The following is a 19,635-nucleotide window of genomic DNA, read 5'->3' on the forward strand; positions in this document are numbered from 1 at the left end:
GGCTGATGGGTGAACAATTGGTTCTGAGGTGGTATGCTATGTTGAAGGGTTTGGGTACTTTGGGAGGAGGCCAGCTGGAGGAAGTAGGTCACTGGGGGCAAGTTCTTAGGGACTTTGTCTTATGCTGCACCCTTCTCTCTTTTGCTTCTTGTTTGTCACGAGGTGAGCAGCCTCTACTTCATGCTCCCTGCCATGAATTTAAAAAAGCATCAAGGACCAGGGATACAGCTTTGTCAATAAAGTGCTTGCCATGCAAGCATGAGAAACTCAGTTCAGACCCCCAGCACTGAGGTAAACATCTGGATGTGGTGGCCTGTGCCTGGAACCCTGCTGTTGGGGACTAAGAGACAGGGGGTCCCCTAAGGTTTGCTGGCCTGCTAAGTGCAGCTGGACTGGAGGGCTCCAGATTCAGGGAAAGTATATATATGTATGTATGTATGTATTGCACACCTTTAATCCCAGCACTTGGGAGGCAGAGGCAGGTGGATCTCTGAGCTCAAGAGCAACCTTGTCTATAGAATGAGTTCCAGGACAGCCAGGGCTACACAGAAAAACCCTGACTTGAAAGAAAAAAAGGTAAAGAACGATTGAGGTAGACACTCAGCATCGACCACACAGGCTCCATATGGACGTGCATACGCGCAAACCCACATAAACATGTGTGTACACACACATACAGAAAAATAAAATAAAAATTTGTATTGAAGCTTCCAGTCTCATTAAAAGATGGCCCTTGAGCCCTTTTCTCAGACACTAAGTCTGTCTTTCTCTCTTAGTACATGCGTACTGGATTTGAGGGATATTTCTGAACACCTTGAAACCTTTCTTGGAGGTGAGCAATAGGGAAGGGACCCCAATGATGCTTTCTGCAGGAGCTTAGCTGGAGATTTGATTGTGAGTTTCCTGAAGAGTAGACCTATCTGTACCCCTCCCCCAGGGCATCACGGGCTTCTCACTTCCTCCTCTTCTCTCCTCTCCCCTTGTGTGTCATTGTGGACTCCCCCAGCCTTGAAGGGACAGTGTCACGGCAGAATCACATTATCTGATAGTGTGTGGCTGTCATAAGTCAGGGCTCTTCGCTAAGCAACTCTAACAAAGAAGGACATCTTTTCATCAAGACTGAGGGCTCAAACCACATCAGTGTTGGTACCATTATGGAAAAATGCTTAAAGCTCTGTCAGACAGAGCAACCCTCAACCTGGCCAATTATAGGTTAGATGACTGGACTGTTACATGAGCAGCTTCACCTGTCTGTGGAAGGGATCCTGCAGCTTCCAGAGATGGGCGGGGTGCAGGCTGGGACCTCCCCAACAGTCCTCTGCCACTCCAAGAGTGCTACCCACCTAGTTCCCCAGTCTAAAGACTCGGGTGCAGTGAGTCTGGAGAACAACCCAGGAATGTGGCCTTTGTACCTTTGTACCAGGACTGCACTCTGAAGGCTACTGAACTGGACTTAGACTTTAGGAATCTTGACTGAATCCCATCCATGGAAGTGACCCCCACCAAACATGATGAGATACTGGGTTCAGAGTGTGCAAGAAACCAAAGATCAAGGGGGAATTTGGAGCTGTCGAGAGGGGGGGTTCATCTGACTGAGGAAAGCTGGATTCAAGGAAGACGTTTTCTCCACAAAGCCAAGAGATGGGCTGAAAGGCTTTATTGGGATCCTCAGGAACGTCAGGTTCCTTATGTCCCCCTGGGGAGCTCAAGCAGATGGAGAAGTCTCCAGAAGGCATATGAGGCCAGCTGTGAAGGACTGGAGCTGGTCCTTAGGCACAAAGTACCTGGAAGATCCAGGCTAGCCTGGGGTGGCAAAATTCAGTTCCAGAAGGTTGACAGGCCCTTGGTCTGGCGGTGAGAATCATTTGATACATACAAATGGTGGACTTGAACTCCAAATGCACATTTCCCTGGCACCAGCAGCTCTAGAAGGTTAGGAAGTCCCCCCAGGGCATGGGCAAGAGAGGAAGCAGGCGAGCTGCCTCCGTGGAGGGAAGAGCTTCCCTGAATCATGAGATGAGAAGGCTGGGTTTTTTTTTTTCTCTACAATGTCGCCCTCTTGTGGTCAAGAGGGGTATTGGCTCAGCTTCCCAGGCTCTTTTAAGCAGCCAGGGCGTCAAGTGAGGATAATAAAGACAGTGATACTAGAAATAACGATAGGGCTCTGAGAAGCGTCGGCATATGACCAGTATACTTTGCTAGGTTCTAAGAAGGCATTAACTCATTTAATTCCCCACATTAGCCCTAGAGGGAAATAGTCACATGACTCCAGTCTCAGAGGCTCGAACGCAGGCCCATGAAGTTATCATAGGTGAGCATATGTCCTCTTGGGGTTGGCAAGGAATAAAGTCAGATGCACTGAGGCTCCCACCTAACTTTGCCACCAGGCTTGTGACATCTGGGGACTCCCAGGTCTTTCAAAAGAAATTATAACCTCCAGAGCGGGAGAATGCCGGAAATGAAGATTTTAAGCAATTCAGCCTGTTGTACTGGTGTCATATTTAGTTTTCTAATCATTCCCTAATCATGGCTGGATGGAGGAGGGTCACCGCTCCTTCCACAATGGCTCACTTAGGTCCTTGACGCACCTCGGTTTATGAATGCAAAGGCCATCCTTATTAACTGTGCTTCTCTGATTATTTACTAGGACAGGGTGGCATTTGGGGGGTAGAATATTTTAGTCTGAAACCTAGATTTTACTGGGTCAGTCTATCATCTATCTATCTGTCTATCTATCTATCTATCTATCTATCTATCTATCTATCATCTATCTATCGGAGACAGAGTCTCACTATATAACCCTGGCTTGCTTGGAACTCACTCTGTAGACCAGCCTGGCCTCAAACTCACAGAGATCTGCCTGCCTCTGCCTCCTGTGTGTACTACCACACCCAGCCTACACTTTATTGGAAGTCTTTAGCGGGCAAGGATGAGGTCTTACTGTAACCATGTAGATGGAGTGCCTTCTCCTTGGGCTTTGCCTGCCTGTAAATCCTAGGCCCTTCCCCAAGGCCACGTGCAACTAAGGTGGCATTGCATATAACAGGTGGTAGGCAGCTCGGGTGAGGTCTTGTGGCCCTCCCCACCCACCCATGAAGGGGTACACACAGTTACCAAGCCCAGCTTGCAAAAGATAGTCCTTTTGCAAGAGGGTGTAGCTGAACTTCCCAAGAGGGAGGCTAACTGACTCAGCAGATTGTCACAACAACACCTCCCTCCCCACATTTTACATGGGTGCTAAGGATCCAGTCTTGGGGACTCATCCTTAAGTGAACACTTTATCCACTGAAACATTTCCCTGGCCTTGGTTTGTTTGTTTGTTTGTTGTTTGTTTGTTTGTTTGTTTGATGGTGTCTTACCTTGTATCTGGGTTGACCTGAAACTTGTTGTGTAGTCCAGGCTACTCTCAAACACACGATCTTCCTGCTTGGGGCTGCAGGCATGCATACAGGTAGGCAGAGGTGTGTGAATCCATGAGAGCCTGAATAAAAGGGTATCAAAGATGTATTAGGGAACACTCGCAAATACAAGGTAGAGAGTCATCGAGGTCTTCCCCTCTGCCCGGGGTTGAGTGGAACCAGCAGTCTGATCTCCACTCGAGAGATCCCTCACTCAAGAGAGCGAGCACCGACCTCCCCTTTCTTTTAAAGAAGTTATGTCAGAAAACAAGAAGCTCTGCCTCCAGCGGGCCACATAACCCAAGGTCATGGGCAGGGCAAATACACACTACACAAACACGGGGCTGAGCCCCAGGATCCAGACAAGAGAGGGCAACAAAAGGCTTCTTTGGGGCCTAGGGAGTATATATTGATTTCATCCTGGGGTCCTGGCTAGCGTTTAGAATGTCTGTGCATCAGTCATAATTCTGAAAACATACACAAAATTGAAACCTAAAACAATAGCCTTATAGACTTAAGAAACATCCTTATTATCCATCCAGTTAAAGTTTGACAACCAAGCTGAGACACAGGGAGGTTGGACCACCTGGCTCAGGTCACCAGGTAGCAGCACAGACAAGCTAGACCTAGGTGCACTGGGCCACCACCCTAGCACTGCTCCTAGCACTGGCCACACGGGAGACTCAGCAATGCCAGCCACAGAGGGAACCAAAGTCTGGGCTGAGTGGAGAGAGGAATTGCTCCATTTATAAATGATAGTCACAATGCCCTGCATCTCTATAACAAAGGAGCAGAGCCAAGCACGTCGTGGGCAAAGGTCACCTGAGAGGCCATCTTAGGGCCTACAAGTATTCAGCAAAGTTTAGGGTGGTTATGAGGGTGGGTTTTCTTTAGGGAAACTGAGGCAGGAGTTAACTTGAGGGGTGGGGCTGTGGGACAGAGGCAGATGCAGAGGTCACTGTGAGATCGTGACCTTGGGAAACTACTAGAAATTTGTAGCAACCTTGGGTTGCTGCAAGCTGGGGAGACTAGGGTCAAAGAAAGCGCGCGTCCTGTGGATTTGCTAATCTGTGGTTCTCAGAGGGCCCAGACACAGCTTTACCTGAAACCTGTTTAAAAAGCAAATTAAAGCTGATAAGTCGCACGACTTTAATCCTAACACCTTGGAGGCAGAGGCAGGTGGATCGCTTGTGAGCCTGAGGCCAGCCTGATCTACAAAGCAAGCTGCAGGGCAGTTACACAGAAAAACCCTGTCTCGAAAGACAAAACGAGAAGCTGCTAAATCCTATCTGTATTCTAACCACCCCCACCCAGACGGGGTGATGACAGCTTCTAGGGCTCTTGGCTGTGGGTGGTTCTCCAGGCAGAAGGCCAGAGTCCTGGAACGTGTCCAAGACCCCCTGGACCTCACCCTCAGGAAGCTGTCCACTGGGCTTCCTGACCTGGGCAGTGTCACTGGGAAGGACAGTAAGAGAACAGAACTGGAGGCAGTAGTGTCCAAGGCCATGGTGAGGGCTGCCCTGGGTGAGGTCCGGTGCAGACACTCTGGAATTTCACTGTCACTGGGGCTGCGATGAGTCACTCAGGGGGAAGCTGGGCTACTTTCAGCTCCCTTGAAAGAAAGCAAGGAAGTGTGACAGGCGTTGGAAGTGTTCCCTCAAACGCGGGTAAGATTGAAAATGGGTGTGGGGAGATAGCCTGGGCTAGCTCGGTCTTCAGGGTGGCAGCGAACAGAGACAGGCTTCGGGAGAAAAACTGGGTGCATGTCCGGGCCCAGTCATTCCTGCCTGTCCCTGGCCTCAGTTTCTTTTTCTATAAAACACTGTATCATCTAGTTCACAGGGTGGTCATCAGTAAAGGAAGGTGGGTGCAGAAGTGGGCCCCTGCCTGGTTTACAGGAAGTATGCTACAATGCAAGCAAGTGCTCTCCATGTGTATCCCATGGATTTGCTAATACACAGTCCTAAGAGGGCCAGATGAGAGGCACATGATTACCTAGAACAGGTTTTAAAAGCAAATTAAGGCCGCTAAATCCTAAGCCAGTGTTCCAACTAGCCCTACCCTGAGGGACAATGACAGTTACTAGGGCCTGAAGACCTGCAACTACTTCATAGGGTTATTAATAATTCATAATTATTAGGGTTGTTACGCTAGAACAGGACGAACATTTAATTCTTAACACTTGGCTTTGGCCGAGACCTATAGTAGACCTTTGACAAGGCAGCGTCCAGAAAATCCCTAGCCTGAGCAAACTGGGGACTTTAAGTCACCCTTTTATTTCACCCTAAGAAGAAATTGTGGGATGTTATAGAATGAAGCGGCGGGGCTGTGTCCTGCCACCCGGCTAGCTTTACCTGAAATAATTACACGGAAACTGTATTCTTTTAAATCACTGCCTGGCCCATAGTTTCAGCCTCTTATTGGTTAAATCTCACATCTTCCTTTAACCCATATTTAGTAATCTGTGTAGCACCACGAGGTGTGGCTTACCAGGAGAGATCTTAACTTGCGTCCATCTCGGAGAGGAGAAGCATGGAGACTACCTGAAGCATCTCCCCAACTCTACTTCCTTGTTCCCACAATTCTGTTCTGTCTACTCCACCTACCTAATTTTCTGTTTCTTAAAGGGCCAAGGCAGTTTTCTTTATTAATTAACCAATGAAAGTAACATAGACAGATAACTCTCCTCCATCAGGATGTGGCTTTTTAAAAGCATCTTCATTGGGAGGGGCTGAGGGGAGGGCATTTGACGTGGGGGAGGAACTAGACTGGGAAAGGGTCTGGTGGCTTAGGGTCTGGTGGTCATCTTAGGACCCACAAGTCCTCTATGAAGTTCAGGGTGGTTATAGGGATGGGTTTTCCTTTGGAAACGGGGGTGGGGATTAACTCAAGGAGAGAGGCTGTAGAGTGAGGCAGAAGCAGAGGTCACTGTGAGATTGTGACCCAGGGAAACCTGAAATTTGCAGCGATCTTGGGTCTGCATAAGGTACGAGAGAAAGAAGGCACATTTGAACAGTGATGGCTTGGGTTGTAAGGCATAAAGGCCAACATCTGTAATAATTATTGATTTATTTTATAAACATTAGGTATCACCATTATGCCACTAGCTCCTTCTCTGAGCCTGGGGACATAAAAATGTAAGGAATATAGATAGACAAATGGAATATTGTTGTAGCTTGTGACCAGCCTCAAAGTGGACCCCCTTTAATGAAAATATAAGAGTTGCCTGTGGGGCTAGGAATCTAGTCAGTGGTAGCATTCTTGCCTAGCATGCACAGGTCCTGAGTTCAATTCCCAGCACTAACACACACACACACACACACACACACACACACACACAGAGAGAGAGAGAGAGAGAGAGAGAGAGGAGAGAGAGAGAGGAGAGGAGAGAGAGAGAGAGAGAGAGAGAGAGGTGTTTGCCACAGTGGGGAAGGGGGTAGTGAGTCATGTGGGTCACACACTTGGTCATGTGTGGGGAACTGGGAGAAAGGCAGTTTGACCCCTCCCCTCCTGCAGGATGTCGTGGGAGGGCCTGCAGGGACATCTCCACTCAGTTAACCATTTTGTCAGCGCTTCTTCAGGGTAGCTGGCTCCTCATTCCTTTCATTTCCCCTTCCTGGTCTCTGAGGCTGTGAAACTGCCAGAAGAACCCAGCATGGAGAGGAGCTAACTGGCTGCTGCTTCATCTTCATGCTGAGCGTCCCGGCAGCACAGGGAGGATCTGACAGTGTGTGATTATTGGGGGGCCTCAAAGAGTGCAGGTGGGGTGGAGCTGTCGTTTTGCATCTGATTCCAAGATGTCAGCCACCCCACCTGTAACCAAGGTCAAAGACCCTCCTTCTGGGGTCTTCGGCTCCAGATGTTGAGGGACCCTTATTAGATGGGGGAAGCGAAGATGAATTTGATTGGGTGAGCATTATCACCCAATCACAGCTGCTTTGCAGAGAAGAGCAATCCCTGCAGCTGCTTATTGCCACAGGGTTGAAGCTTTGACTTTTCACCCATGCTTGCCGAATTTGGTGATTTGCAAACTGTAGGAAGCATTGAACTACCATGAAGGCCTTGTCAAACACAGAGAGCAGAGCAGAGCATCAGCTCAGCAGGCAGTCTGGGGCGGGACAAATGGTCCCGCTGATGCTGAAGCGGAGGAAACAAGGAAACACCCCGAGAAGCCCTGATCCAGGATCTTACCTCTGCTAGTACACCCAGGCAATTGGTCTCAGAACCAAACAGAAATACAATTTGCATGAGTGTGGCCAGCTGCACTCTGCACTGAACGACTGTAGGTTCTTTGCTTACTGTGAACTCAGCCCCCTTTTTTATGCTTAAATGTTCACCTAAGCATAGTGATGAGCTATTCGGCATGAAGTTGGAGCCCCAGAAGCTACAGAGAATGAAAAGTCCTGGAAACGAGATCATCCCTTGCTTGCATAGAATACTCTACCCTTTATTTAGATGCCCAAAGAATTCTCAGCCTGGATGGCAGATGGTGAGATTCCACTTTATCTGCAAGATCATTGCTTTTTTTTAAGATAAGGTCTTACTACATAGCCCTTGCTGGCCTGGAACTCACTGTATAGACCAGGCTGGCCTCTAAACTCACAGGTATTCTGCATATTTATGCCCCGAGTGCTGGGATTAAAGGTGTCCACCATCACAGCTGGCATTGCCTACATCTCAAGAAAAACCCAAGAGCAAAAAAACAAAACAAAAACCTGGAAGCCCGTTCATCCTTTCATTGATGCAAAATCGTCCTCTGATTGATGGTTGCACGCGTCGCCTATGGGAAGACACTTCTGAGTTCATGGCGTGACTAGGCAGGCTGGTGCAGCTGTTGGCAGCCAAGTCTTCGCTAGCACAGTGCTTCTCAACCTTCCTAACGCTGCGGCTCTTTAACACAGTTCCTCATTTGTGGTGACCCCAACCATAACATTATTTTCGCTGCTACTTCATAACTGTAATTTCGCTACTGTTATGAATCATACTGTAAATACCTGTGTTTTCTGATGGTCTTAGGGGACCCCTGTGAAAGGGTTGCTCAACCCCCAAAGGGGTCATGACCCACAGGTTGAATGGATGAGGTGAAATTTGGTCCAGAGGCAGCGAATCTTGGCTGAACTTCTTCTAGGGCAACGCTGCTCAAGTCCCTGTGCACACGGAATCACTGAGATCTTGTTAAAAATGAGGATTCTGACTCAGGGCCTGGTGGCATGGCCTGGGTCTGCAGGTCAGAGTTGTAGGGCAATGACAATGTTGATGTCTATAACATCCGGGGCCTCAACACTCCACCCCTTCGAAGAGGACTGACGCAGTTTCTTCAAACAGTCCTTCTGGAGATGGAAGGTGGGGCAGCATAAAGCGTTTGCATGAGGACCCAAGTTCCAGCCCCTGTGTCAAAGCTGGACGAGCAGCATACATCTGTCCTCACAGCACTGGCGAGGCAGACAGTCTGACCCCTGGAATTTACCGGCCAGCCCAGCCTCGCTAACTGACACGTTGCAGGTTCAATGAGAGACCGTGTTTAAAAAAAGTAGAGATCAATCGAGGAGGACGTCTGACATTGACCTCTTGCCTTCAAAAGTGAATGCACACATGTGGGGGGTGGGTGAGGCTCATGCTTTTATAGATTAGACCGAGGAGAGACATCTTCACTCTTTAACAGTGATGGAATTAGTGGGCCTCATATGTGACTGGTCTTCACTAGTCTGTGATTTTGATGTTCTCTGTGACGTCTGTGGGGCTCAGAATTCAGTGTCTGATGGGAAGGGCAGGAACATTCCGATGCTCTTCTCTTGCAGCTAACGGCTGTCTACGCATTCGTTGCTCATGTGTAAAGACATAGCCCACCTTGACATCCCTGTAAAATAAGGGGGAGCTATTGGGTGGAGGATGGGGTAGACAAAGTGAAGACATAAGTTCATAAATTTCCCCCAACTTCTCTGCCGGCTGTGTTGAGAATGAACTGTGGGAAGACAAGAACAAGACATGAACAAAGGCACCATCAGCTCAAACGTCAGCAGTGGAGGTAGCGGGAAAGGGTAGCTTCTAGACGTATTTTGCAGGGGGAATCAAGTCTTTGCTTACAAGATAGGGTCAGCTGGATGAAGGGCAAGTCAAAGACTTTGGGGTTGAGAATTGGAAGCAAGGAGCTGGGTGAAATAGTCGGGGGGGGTGTCACAAATCCCATTTGAATATAAGAACAGTTTCCCACAAAAGACAGAGGGGCAGATGGTGTGCAGTAGAGGAAGTGGGCTCCTGCAGGAGATGTCCCTATGGCCACCAGTGGGCTCTGGAAAAGGTGAGCGTTTGGATAAAGGACTGATAAATCACAAATCTAGGGATATTTGGGCAAGAAAAAAAGACAGCATTTCTTTGTTTCTTTATTAATAAGTAGAGATACACAAAGACTTGATAAAAAGTTACATAAAAGGCTCAAGCATCATCAAGATGTCCAGGGATCACTCTCGCTTCACGACAATGGCCACCTGCTAATACTGTCACTCAAAGGGCTCAGTGTTTCAAGTGTCTGGCATTCTAGGTAAACCCCAGCCAATGTGGAGTCTCCAACCAGGTGGGCTGCTAAAGGAAGGGACCCCTCTGTGGCTCTGGACTTAGGGTAGCAGGGTCTGAGGGGCTCTGGGGTTAAGCTGACATGGGTTAGTGGGTCACATCTCCTGGCAGGCAATTCCACCAGGTACTCTCCTCAGCAAGAGCCATGGGGAAGCAGGAACTCCTAAGGCAAACATCCCGACGTCCCCTGTGTGGCAAAGTGCTTGGGAAGGAAGTAGCCATGGCATAGCCCCATTCTGGGGGAGAGGGAATGGCTAGGGGGAGAAAAGGAGCCCATAAGGAGGTGTCGGAGTAATGGGAGAAAATGGGAGCACACAAAAGAGGCGCAGGGGTGAGGGGATTCCTGAGAGGGTGAACTTTGGGGGATGTGATAGGAACAGGTTTCTGAAAAACTAGAGGGAACCTCAGAATGAGAACTCGGCTGTAGATCCAAAGGTTGCATGGTGTCACGGCCAACCAGGTTTCCAGGCTTTCCCTGTTGGCTGGTGATAGAGGTGCGCTGAGCATACTTGACTTGGGCTCTCTGGAGACTCTGCTGAAGGGCTCCTTTCTAATTCTGCAGTGTTACTTACTCTATCTCACTTACGGGAGACATGGGATTCTGGGAAATGAACGTTTACCAGCAGCCCTGAGTCAGAGACTGCAGAAGGCCAGATGTTAGCCAGTATGGAGTCAGCTTAGCATGTGGGCAGTTGAGAATGGATGGCTCAGATGACGGGCCTGGATGCACTGTCTCTTCGGAGAGGGGCAGGAGTACTGGGAGCCTCCTTCTAGTCACCTGTGTAACTCAGGGCAACTGCTCTTCTTCCAAGTCCCTATTCAGCACAGTGGAGGTGTGGTTCCAGATGCAGAAGTGCTGTGGGCAGATGGGCTCTGGCAGTCGTGCTGCCCCGAGCGCAGGGCCTTCCATCTCCGTATTTCATGGAGAGCACCCTGCACCTCTCCAGGTGGCAACTGCAGTGGGTGCGACTCCGGGAGCCTAAGGCCAGAGAAAGCCCAGTCCTCTTAGTGTTGAAAAATTCCTAAGTATTACAGGATCTGGGAAATGGTGAGATACCTCATCTGGAACGTTCTTTGGTATCCTTTTTAGGAACAGAAAAATATGGGGCAGAGGGTGGCAGTTTGGCAGGTTAGAAGTTTGATCTCTAGCGAGCAATCACTTCCTTCTGTGGCAGAACTGTCCCCTGGATGGGGCCTTCGGTGACGATGGTCCTGTGTGTCAACAAGTTAGGACTTTCTGGGTTGAAAAGAATCGTGAGGCTGGACATCCGCTTGGTGCTCACTTGCCTTGGATTTCTTTCCATAAGTTTCTTTCTCCAGAGTGGCCCAGCCACTGGTGGGGACCTTCCATGTTGCTGTTGCGTGGTGAGCTGGCAAATGAACTTACTAGCTGCACTCCCTTCTCTTGTGACCCTCCCACAGAGTGCATCTTGTCCCTCCTGTCCCCCTAACCCAGATGCCACCTGGAAAAACTCAATCTTTATCCCACCAACAGAAGCAGAGAGGGAAGGGTGCACCCTGGTGGGGGAGCAGTGTCCCTACTGAAAGAGTGCAGGGACTGTGTTACCAGTTCAACTTTCCTTTCCCCTGTGATCTAAGACAGGAGACAGAAGATCTAAGGCAGTGGAAGTGTGCACCAAGAGGCAGCCGCACCGCTGATGCCAGAAGGGGTGTGCTCATTGACTGGGCTTACAGAGGTGGTAGTCAGCTGACTCGGATGGGGATGGCTTCAGGTCCTGATACTTCAGGGGTAATAGTACTGAGTGCTTTCAGCGAAGAGCGGTCACAGAACAACAGCCTTCTGGATGGTGTCACAGTCACCTCCTTGGACATACATACCCCTGTGTTTGTGTCAGGGGGCACAGCAACACACAGGATGTGAGCAAGCAGGAAGGGACACATCTGAGAAGCTCAGGGCCCTGTCCACAACTGAACACAGAATTTACCCATTGCCTGAAAAGCAAATGATCTCACCCACTTTCAGGATAAGGAAATGGTCACCTCTAGGGGTGAAATGGTCCCAGTTAGCTCTCACTTCAATGGCTGTGGGGGCAGGGGCAGGGGCAGGTAGCAGCGAGGGGAGTTTTCTAATCTCTGCATTTTCAACTACACCGACATCCTCCAGATAAATCCATCGCCCTCTCTCCAGTCTCTGGGGTTTGCTTCCTGGGTTTGACTCCACCCCAGGCTTCTGCCAAGGCCTCCACTAACTTCTGCCATCTCATTCATCCTGGATGGAGTTTGGCACTGCTAGGAACTCTCAGTTAAAAAGACAAGAGCACTGTTCCAGACACTATCCGAGAGGTCTGCTGAAGATCTGGGGCTTCACCAGGCAGTGGGCACAGACCTCTTTAATAAAATAATCATTACTCAAATAATTTAAAAATCTACAAAAGACATCAGAGCTCAGACACTGGGGACGGGGTTGGGGAGGAAGCTTGTTCATGGCTTGTCTAGTATACTGGATGTGGATAAACACTTCCACAGCAAATCAGCCCTATGTACTTAAAAGAAACAGCACATCCACCAAGAGACTGGGTACTGGGCTCAATCAACACACGGAGAGCTTGGAAGCTGTTGCTTGTCTCCTGGGAGAGGTGGCAAAGCCAGACCCTGTCTGCTCCTACCCGTCCTCCCATGCTCCTTCCTGTGCCCAGTCCAGAGCCAAGGGCTGTGGTAAGAAATGGTTCTCAGTACGGTTAGGCAGTGGGCTAGTCCCGGGGGCTAGCAGTTCATGGTTGCTATGCCCAGGGTTTCAGGCTGTCACAAGATCACACACTGAAGTTTGTGAGTGCCAGTGGCCCGGTCTCCTCGCCATTTTGTTTTCTTTTTCTTCTTCTGACTTTTCTCTGGAATCTGCTGCCTGTGGAACAATGGAGGGCAGAAAGACAAAGTCAGTTCAAGCTTTTTCTCCTCCTCTGTCCCCTCTCTGGGACTCCTGGGATGGAGGGACAGCTTGAGGGTGCTGCTGTCCTGGCCACCCAAGGAGACCAGGCTATGAAGCATCTTAGTCTAAGAAGGCTGGAGAGGAAGGGAAGGGAAACCAGAGTCACCTGACTGGGAATCAGTGACATCAGGTGGTGACTAATTTATTCAGATTGTAAGCGCCACCAAGCTTTATAATGGAATTGACTTCTGTTTTATAATTTTTCATATTTTAGATATCTGGTCAACTGAGTACAAAAGCCTGTTACACAGTTTCCGTTAACCTTTCCTAGGTCCAAAGGGTACCTTTGGTGCCACCGTCCAGAGCAGTACAAGGCAGTGGGGGGGGGGCACATCACTTCCGGTACTAACACGGGGGGGGGGGGGAGATCAGGCAGTGCAGCAAAGTGTGGGGCTAGAACGGGGGTGTACACGTGGCAGGGGACCAAGGGGTGATAACCATGGGGCACCATGACAAGGTTAGATACGAGTCACCCACATAAGGTACTGCAGACAGGGGTTTAACTCTTGGGAATGTTAAATGGTTAGAATATGGACTAGATGGTGGCAGGGAACACAGGCGGGAGGCAACTTCAGTTATCCAACATGAAGTAAGAAAGGTTTTAAAGGAACGTTCAGGAGTCTGTTCTCGGGGCTGCTGGCACTTGAACACCCACAGGCTATGAATCGAAACACACACACACACACACACACACACACACACACACACACACACACACACAGTGCCTCTGGAATTCGAGCCCAGGAGCTATAATTGTCTGTTTCAGGGGGCAGAAAGAGGGGCCTGATCTTCGCTGTGTGGAATATGTTGAAAGCTCGGGGTCCTGAGAGTACCAGGATACCTGATCTCCACAACATGCCTGCAGCCTCCACACCCCCGCCCCATTATATATGGGGGTAGTGTAGAGATGGAGGTAGCATGGGGGGAAATGCAAAGAGGTACAAGAAATGGCAGACTAGGCTTGGCACTGCCCAGGATCCCAGCCCAGCATAGGAACTGTGTTTCTCTTGTATGATTGCAATATGGCTTGCCCCTTCCACTCCAGAGGTCATTGCCAGGGAGGGGCACAGCTGTAAGGGAAGGAACAAGGCTTACCTAATTACTCTAACGAGGTCATGGAAGGCTTTGTCCACGTTGAGAGGCGGGTCCTTGGCACTGGTTTCTATATACGGGATCTGGAAGGCAAAGCTCAGCTTGGTCAACCTGGTACCATGACCCACAAAGTCCTTTTCCACCTTTAAAATGGACACTCTAGAGGTTCTGAGGATCAGATAGAACCCCCACAAGGTTCTAGGGCTTCTTGCCTTGTAAAGCTGGAGAGTGTCACTAATGGCTTCACTAGCCCCCTCCTGTTCTCCAGGCACAGAGATAATAGCTCCCTGAAATAGAACCCAGTTAGTCTTTTTATACTCAAGAGCAAACTGTTTTGCTTCCCACACCGAGGCATACTGTGCCTTCTTCATTCCTCTTCTGGGCGTGACCTCTGACCTTTGCCCTGAGCTCCTCCAGAGTGAAGTTCAGTGGGAAGGCTGAGAAGTCTGCTGGACTTCTGTACCTGGGTCACCCTGGTCCCTTACCCCCAGCTCTCCAGCCTGGGCCGATGGGAGCTGTGGCCGCCTGCCGCCTCATAGGCCACTTCCATACCATCCCTTGGACAGCCTGAGTGGAACAGACTCTGGGAGGTAAGGTATGCCAGAGAGTCAGGAAGGGCTCATCCCTCCACACATAAACATGCCCTGGCCTCCTGGAAGGTAGAGGAGGGGTAAGCTGGCTGAGGTTAGACCAAAGGGCTTTGCTATTTTCCATAACATTTATTTCCCCTGATCACAAAATCAGTGCCTTCCATCCTAACCCATTGGTGAAGAAAACAAATACATGGGGAGAGTGGCAGAGAGCGCTGAGGCGTTGGAGCAGCTGTCGGGAAGCTTCGCCAGGACACACACGGGTCATCATCCATATGTGTGAAGTCCAGAGTCCACACACTGCAGTGGCTTCAAGCACAGGCCTCAGTGTAGTGCAGGAACACACAGAGGGCCCAGCTCAGGCCTTTATCATTTTTTTTTTTTTTTTTGGTTTTTCGAGACAGGGTTTCCCTGTAGTTTCTAGAGCCTGTCCTGGAGCTAGCTCTTGTAGACCAGGCTGGCCTCGAACTCAGAGATCCGCCTGCCTCTGCCTCCCGAGTGCTGGGATTAAAGGCGTGAGCCACCACAGCCCGGCTGGCCTTTATCATTTTTATTTGGGCCTCTGATAACCCTGGAAGGACAATACCCTCCACAGTGCGATGGTGATTTGGCTTCCCAGGTTTCCCTGTTCATGCCTTTGCTGAGTTAACTCTCAGAGGCGAGTGCCATCCTGCAGTGTGGAGACAGAGCTCAGAATGGCCTGCCTGTAAGAACTCCACTTTGCCAGGCCAGCAGAGTCAGTGTGAGCCTTCTGCTTCCCCACTTGGGCAGCTGTGCGCTATGTCAGCTTTGGAGTGCCTTGAGAACTGGGTGCTGTGTCTACCCATGTTAAGCATCCCTGGTAAGAACCAGGTAGAACCTGACTTATGGATCAAGATGCTGTGCATCCCTGGACACATGCAGAAGGGAGGCAGGAAACTACCTACAGTCAGAGCCCCTGGGCATCCTACACTTTTGGGAGCTCAGCAATCCTCAGCATCTAGGGGCCTCGGAACACGTGGACCCACCTTTCCTTCTCTCACCCCATATACAGTCTATGAGCAAATGCTGCTGGTTCTTAGAAGCACAGCCAAACCTTGCCACCCTCACGTACTGCTCGGCCTCATGTGATACTGGAGCAGCCCTTGCATGATTCTCCGCTGTTCTCCTTTCCCAGTGGACTGGGAACATGTCACAGGAGAGAAGCTTACTGCCTGTCTCCACAAAAAGCAGGGAACTCTTGTTCCCCAGGACCTAGGATGATGGAATTAATAAAGGAATAAATACAGAAGACAGACAGGCAAAACTAGCTCCCAGCATGCCTTTCTCTATGTGGAGAGTAGGCCAGTGGGCAAAGATGGGGCTACCTTGCACCAGACTTTCCAGCCAGCAGGCTAAACCCAGTGCACTGTGCCAATATGGGGATGGGGAACAGAGACTGACCCACCACCATCCAGAGGGCAAGCACATTGCACCGAACTCAGAAAGCTAACATTCTTGTGACAGGTTATAGCTGGAGCGATCTCAGTTTTATTGTTTATCAAGTGGGGACAATGATGCCTGTGGCTGTAAGGGCAGAGGATCTGATAACCGTGCTCCCCAATACAGTGCTGGGCACAGACTCAGTGAACAGAGCAGATCGCTGTGACTCAGCATCACCAGGTTTCTCATGCATGAGCCGGAAGAGCTCGACTGTGAGCCAGCCGGAAGAGCTACCACCTCTGCATGGCCCCGGGCAGAGCAGCCCTCCACGGAACCCCACAGCTTCCAGGCCACTCTGAAGGAAGCTGTCCCCCTCTACCACCTCCCCAGAGCCTCTTATGGCTGCAGAAGGTGCTCGTTTCAAATAATATCCTGCCACATTGCGCCCTGTGGCCTCTCTGTCTCTGTTTCTCAGGAGAAGGGAGGTCTTACTCCCAATTCCAAAGACCAGCACCTGCAGGAGGGATAACATATGGGCTGTCACACATAGCCCTGAGGTCCCCAGTACACGTGCTTGCACGTGCATGTGCACACACACACACACACACACACACACATGCACACACACTCATGCTCGCACATGCACACACACCTACATTGTGTTTGGTCGCCATTTCTTTTCCTTGCTCCCTGGTGATTTTCCTCAGGTGCATTAAATCCACCTTGTTGGCCACGAGGATCATTGGGAAGGACTCCCTGTGAAGCAGGAGGACAACAGCCACGTGAGACGCATCTTCCGGCACCACCAGCTGGTGCACCTCCTCTCTTCCAGAGGAGATAAGGGCTTGGGAAAGAGGAGACTGGGATGTGTTGCAAAGCTAGTGTTGAGGCTGGCCTGAGGTTGTTGGTGAGGAGACTGGCTTCCCAGAGAGACTCCTCAGCTCTCCAATACTCTGATATACAAACCATGCAAGGCTACTGCAGCTCTCAGCCAGGACTCATGGAGAGCACCAGGGACGGGGGTGGTACTGCACACATGGCAGCTGCAAAATAAGAATGGCTCCGAGAAGAGGTAGTGCCGGATGGCGAGGCATGTCCCATCAGCATCTTACTGACATGAGAACCAAACAAAACTTCAGCCCCATGGCACTTTGGGCAATATTAGATATTTTCATAAGAAAAATACCCTGTAATTTGTAAGAAAAAAATGCTACGTTTTATTTCTTTGATTAGCAAGTAAATTAAGATTTCCCCACCACTGGACCACTCAGGGGTCTCTTCTGAGGTTCGTATATTCATGGGCTTAATGCACATCAATCATTTGCAGCCTGCTCTGCAAGCATGCGTCCCTCTGCTAGGTAAAGCTACAAGCCCTTCCCCATGGGACGGCTATTGACTAGATTTCTCTGCTGGGATTTAATCAAACCCTGCTGTTTTCCGGCATTTATTTTTTTCTTTTTGCATTGCTTCTTTGACTGGCAGTGTTAGATGTGCTTAAAACAGACACTAGGTGATTTAATTACGTTATAGGGTGTGAAGGAAAAAAAGCCTTTAATGTGCGACTTGTAAATCTTGTAGTCAAATGCAATTTAACCAATTTCAGTGTGTTCTGGAGGGGAAATTCACTTTTCTTTGCATATAATGCAATTTGGTTAAATTGGAGTTGGAAAGCAAAGACATTACCAACGATTCCTTGATTGAGGGATGTTTTTTGAAAACAGGAGGGGCATGAGCCTTGGAGTCTGGGAAGCAGCTCAGGAACCAAGAAAGGGTCAGGGAAGACCTTAGAGGAAGTAATAGAAGATCTGTGGGGGGGGCAGAGAAAAGGGAAGGGGGAAGAAGAGGGGGAGGGATAGAGAGGAGGAGCGAGAGGGAGCATGGTGCTTTCCTGAGACAGGAACGAGAGTAGGGAGGTCCTGTCTGCTGCTCTCACCTGTCCTTGACACGCAGAATGAGCTGGTGGAAGCGGTCCACATGCTCGAAGCTAGCCTTGTCAGTGACGGAGTACACGATGAGGAAGCCATCCCCAGTGCGCATGTACTGTTCCCGCATGGCACTGAACTCCTCCTGCCCTGCTGTGTCTAGAACTGGAGAGGAATTAGGTCACTCAGGGGCTACCCTTGATCCCCCTGGAGCCACTCTAGACTGTAGAGCCCCAGGCTACAGCTGCCACTATCCCCACTGCAGCTCGACTCAGTCCCAGCTGTCCTCAGAGGCTGCTTCTGTGTAAGGCTCTGTCTGACTCATTTCAGCCTCTGTGCTCCCTGGACCACGATGCTATGGCCTCATGAAGTCAGAGATCAGCTTTCACAAGTCCCTCTGGGGAACCCCAGAGCCAGGCATGGATTCCTGGTTTAGCCCTTAAAAACTGGGGTTCTCTGGGGGTGCACCTGACCCTCAGCACCTCCATTTCCTCCTTCACGTATACAGAAAAAGGGCCTCCACCTTGAACTAGCCCATTGAGGAGGACCTAAGCCCTGTATGGACGGGGATTGTCTCCAGTAGTCAAGGTCCATCCTAGGGCAGAAATGGCAGGAAGGGGCATCTGGGGCAGGAACTGGTTGGTAGCTGGGGTGCCACTATAGCCCCCTGCCACCCTCACACTCCTACTGCAGGAACCCCTGTTGCTCACTCTTCCTTCCAGACACAAAGTACTCCTGTCTAGTTGAGAGCCAACCCTCAAAGTACCTGTATTGTATTTGAATAATTAAATGAAAGAGAGGTTAGGCAAATTTTGTCTATTCATTTTAGAACTATCTGAGCACCTACGATATGCCAGGCAGGCTGTAGGACCTTTGGTTACAGGGAAAAGAAGTCAAAATCCAGTAGTGAAGCAGATAAACAACGAATGGCTGGCATGACTTTACCAGGGTAAACACGTGGTAGAGGGTCAATCTAGTCAGGGGAAGGGTGGCTACAGCCTTTGTTGTTGTTCTGAATAGGTCTAGAAGCTATCTCCCTCTCCCAGGAGGTGACCTCTGAGTAATGACTAAATGCAGGAGGGATCAGAGTCACATGAGTCCAGAAGCAACATTCCAGCAGAGGGAATACCCAAAAAACTCAGAGGTAGAGGTGTGGCCAACAGCTGGTGGGCTGGGGGTGGGGGTAAGGCCATGAGAGTCTGTTGCCCTATGCTCTCCCTCATCTTCAGCAGGATGGGGCCCAGTGGAGAATGTAGGCTAAGACAAGATCCAGAGGACATTGTAAGAAGGCTGGTCCAAGGCTAGGGAGTCGGAACAAGCCACCAGTGGAGGCAGGCAACTAGTTAGGAGGCTCCCAGATCATCCAGGCAACATGAGACGGGCAGGGGCTGAACCACTGCTGGGGAGAAAAGTGGCAAGACAAGATTCCAACACTTTCTAAGACACAGCTGTACTGAGCATGCGGCTGGACCCTAAGCTGAGCCACTGAGGTGAAGAAGCCAGAGCTTGTGGGGCTCAGTTTCTCACACGAGCCTGGCAGACCCCAAGCAACACCTCAAGTCACATCCTGAGAAGAAAGAGGGGAGGGGTCCTCATGTAGAATCACTTGTGGACAGGAGGCAGGGAAAGCCACAGAATGAGGAATCTGGGGACCCCCCCCCCCCCAGGATTCCACTTCTAAGGTAGGCTGGATCTTCCAGTTCTGCCTTTCTTCC

At 50.0% G+C, this 19,635-nt stretch overlaps 1 protein-coding gene across 1 annotated transcript in view; it reads right to left on the bottom strand.

Moving 5' to 3' along the window:
• Window positions 1-9,765: 9,765 nt before the first annotated feature.
• Window positions 9,766-19,635, bottom strand: part of Mras (muscle RAS oncogene homolog) — a 53,111-nt gene continuing 43,241 nt past the window's right edge. The window contains exons 3-6 of the mRNA XM_038324065.2: window positions 17,932-18,085; window positions 16,655-16,754; window positions 14,011-14,090; window positions 9,766-12,831 (exon numbers count right to left, since the gene is read on the bottom strand). Coding sequence (XP_038179993.1) covers window positions 12,732-12,831; window positions 14,011-14,090; window positions 16,655-16,754; window positions 17,932-18,085 — 434 coding nt within the window. The 3' untranslated portion in view covers window positions 9,766-12,731. The remainder of the gene's footprint in view (window positions 12,832-14,010; window positions 14,091-16,654; window positions 16,755-17,931; window positions 18,086-19,635) is intronic.

The sequence above is a fragment of the Arvicola amphibius genome, chromosome 3, assembly GCF_903992535.2.
Source record: "Arvicola amphibius chromosome 3, mArvAmp1.2, whole genome shotgun sequence".
Classification (NCBI taxonomy): domain Eukaryota; kingdom Metazoa; phylum Chordata; class Mammalia; order Rodentia; family Cricetidae; genus Arvicola; species Arvicola amphibius.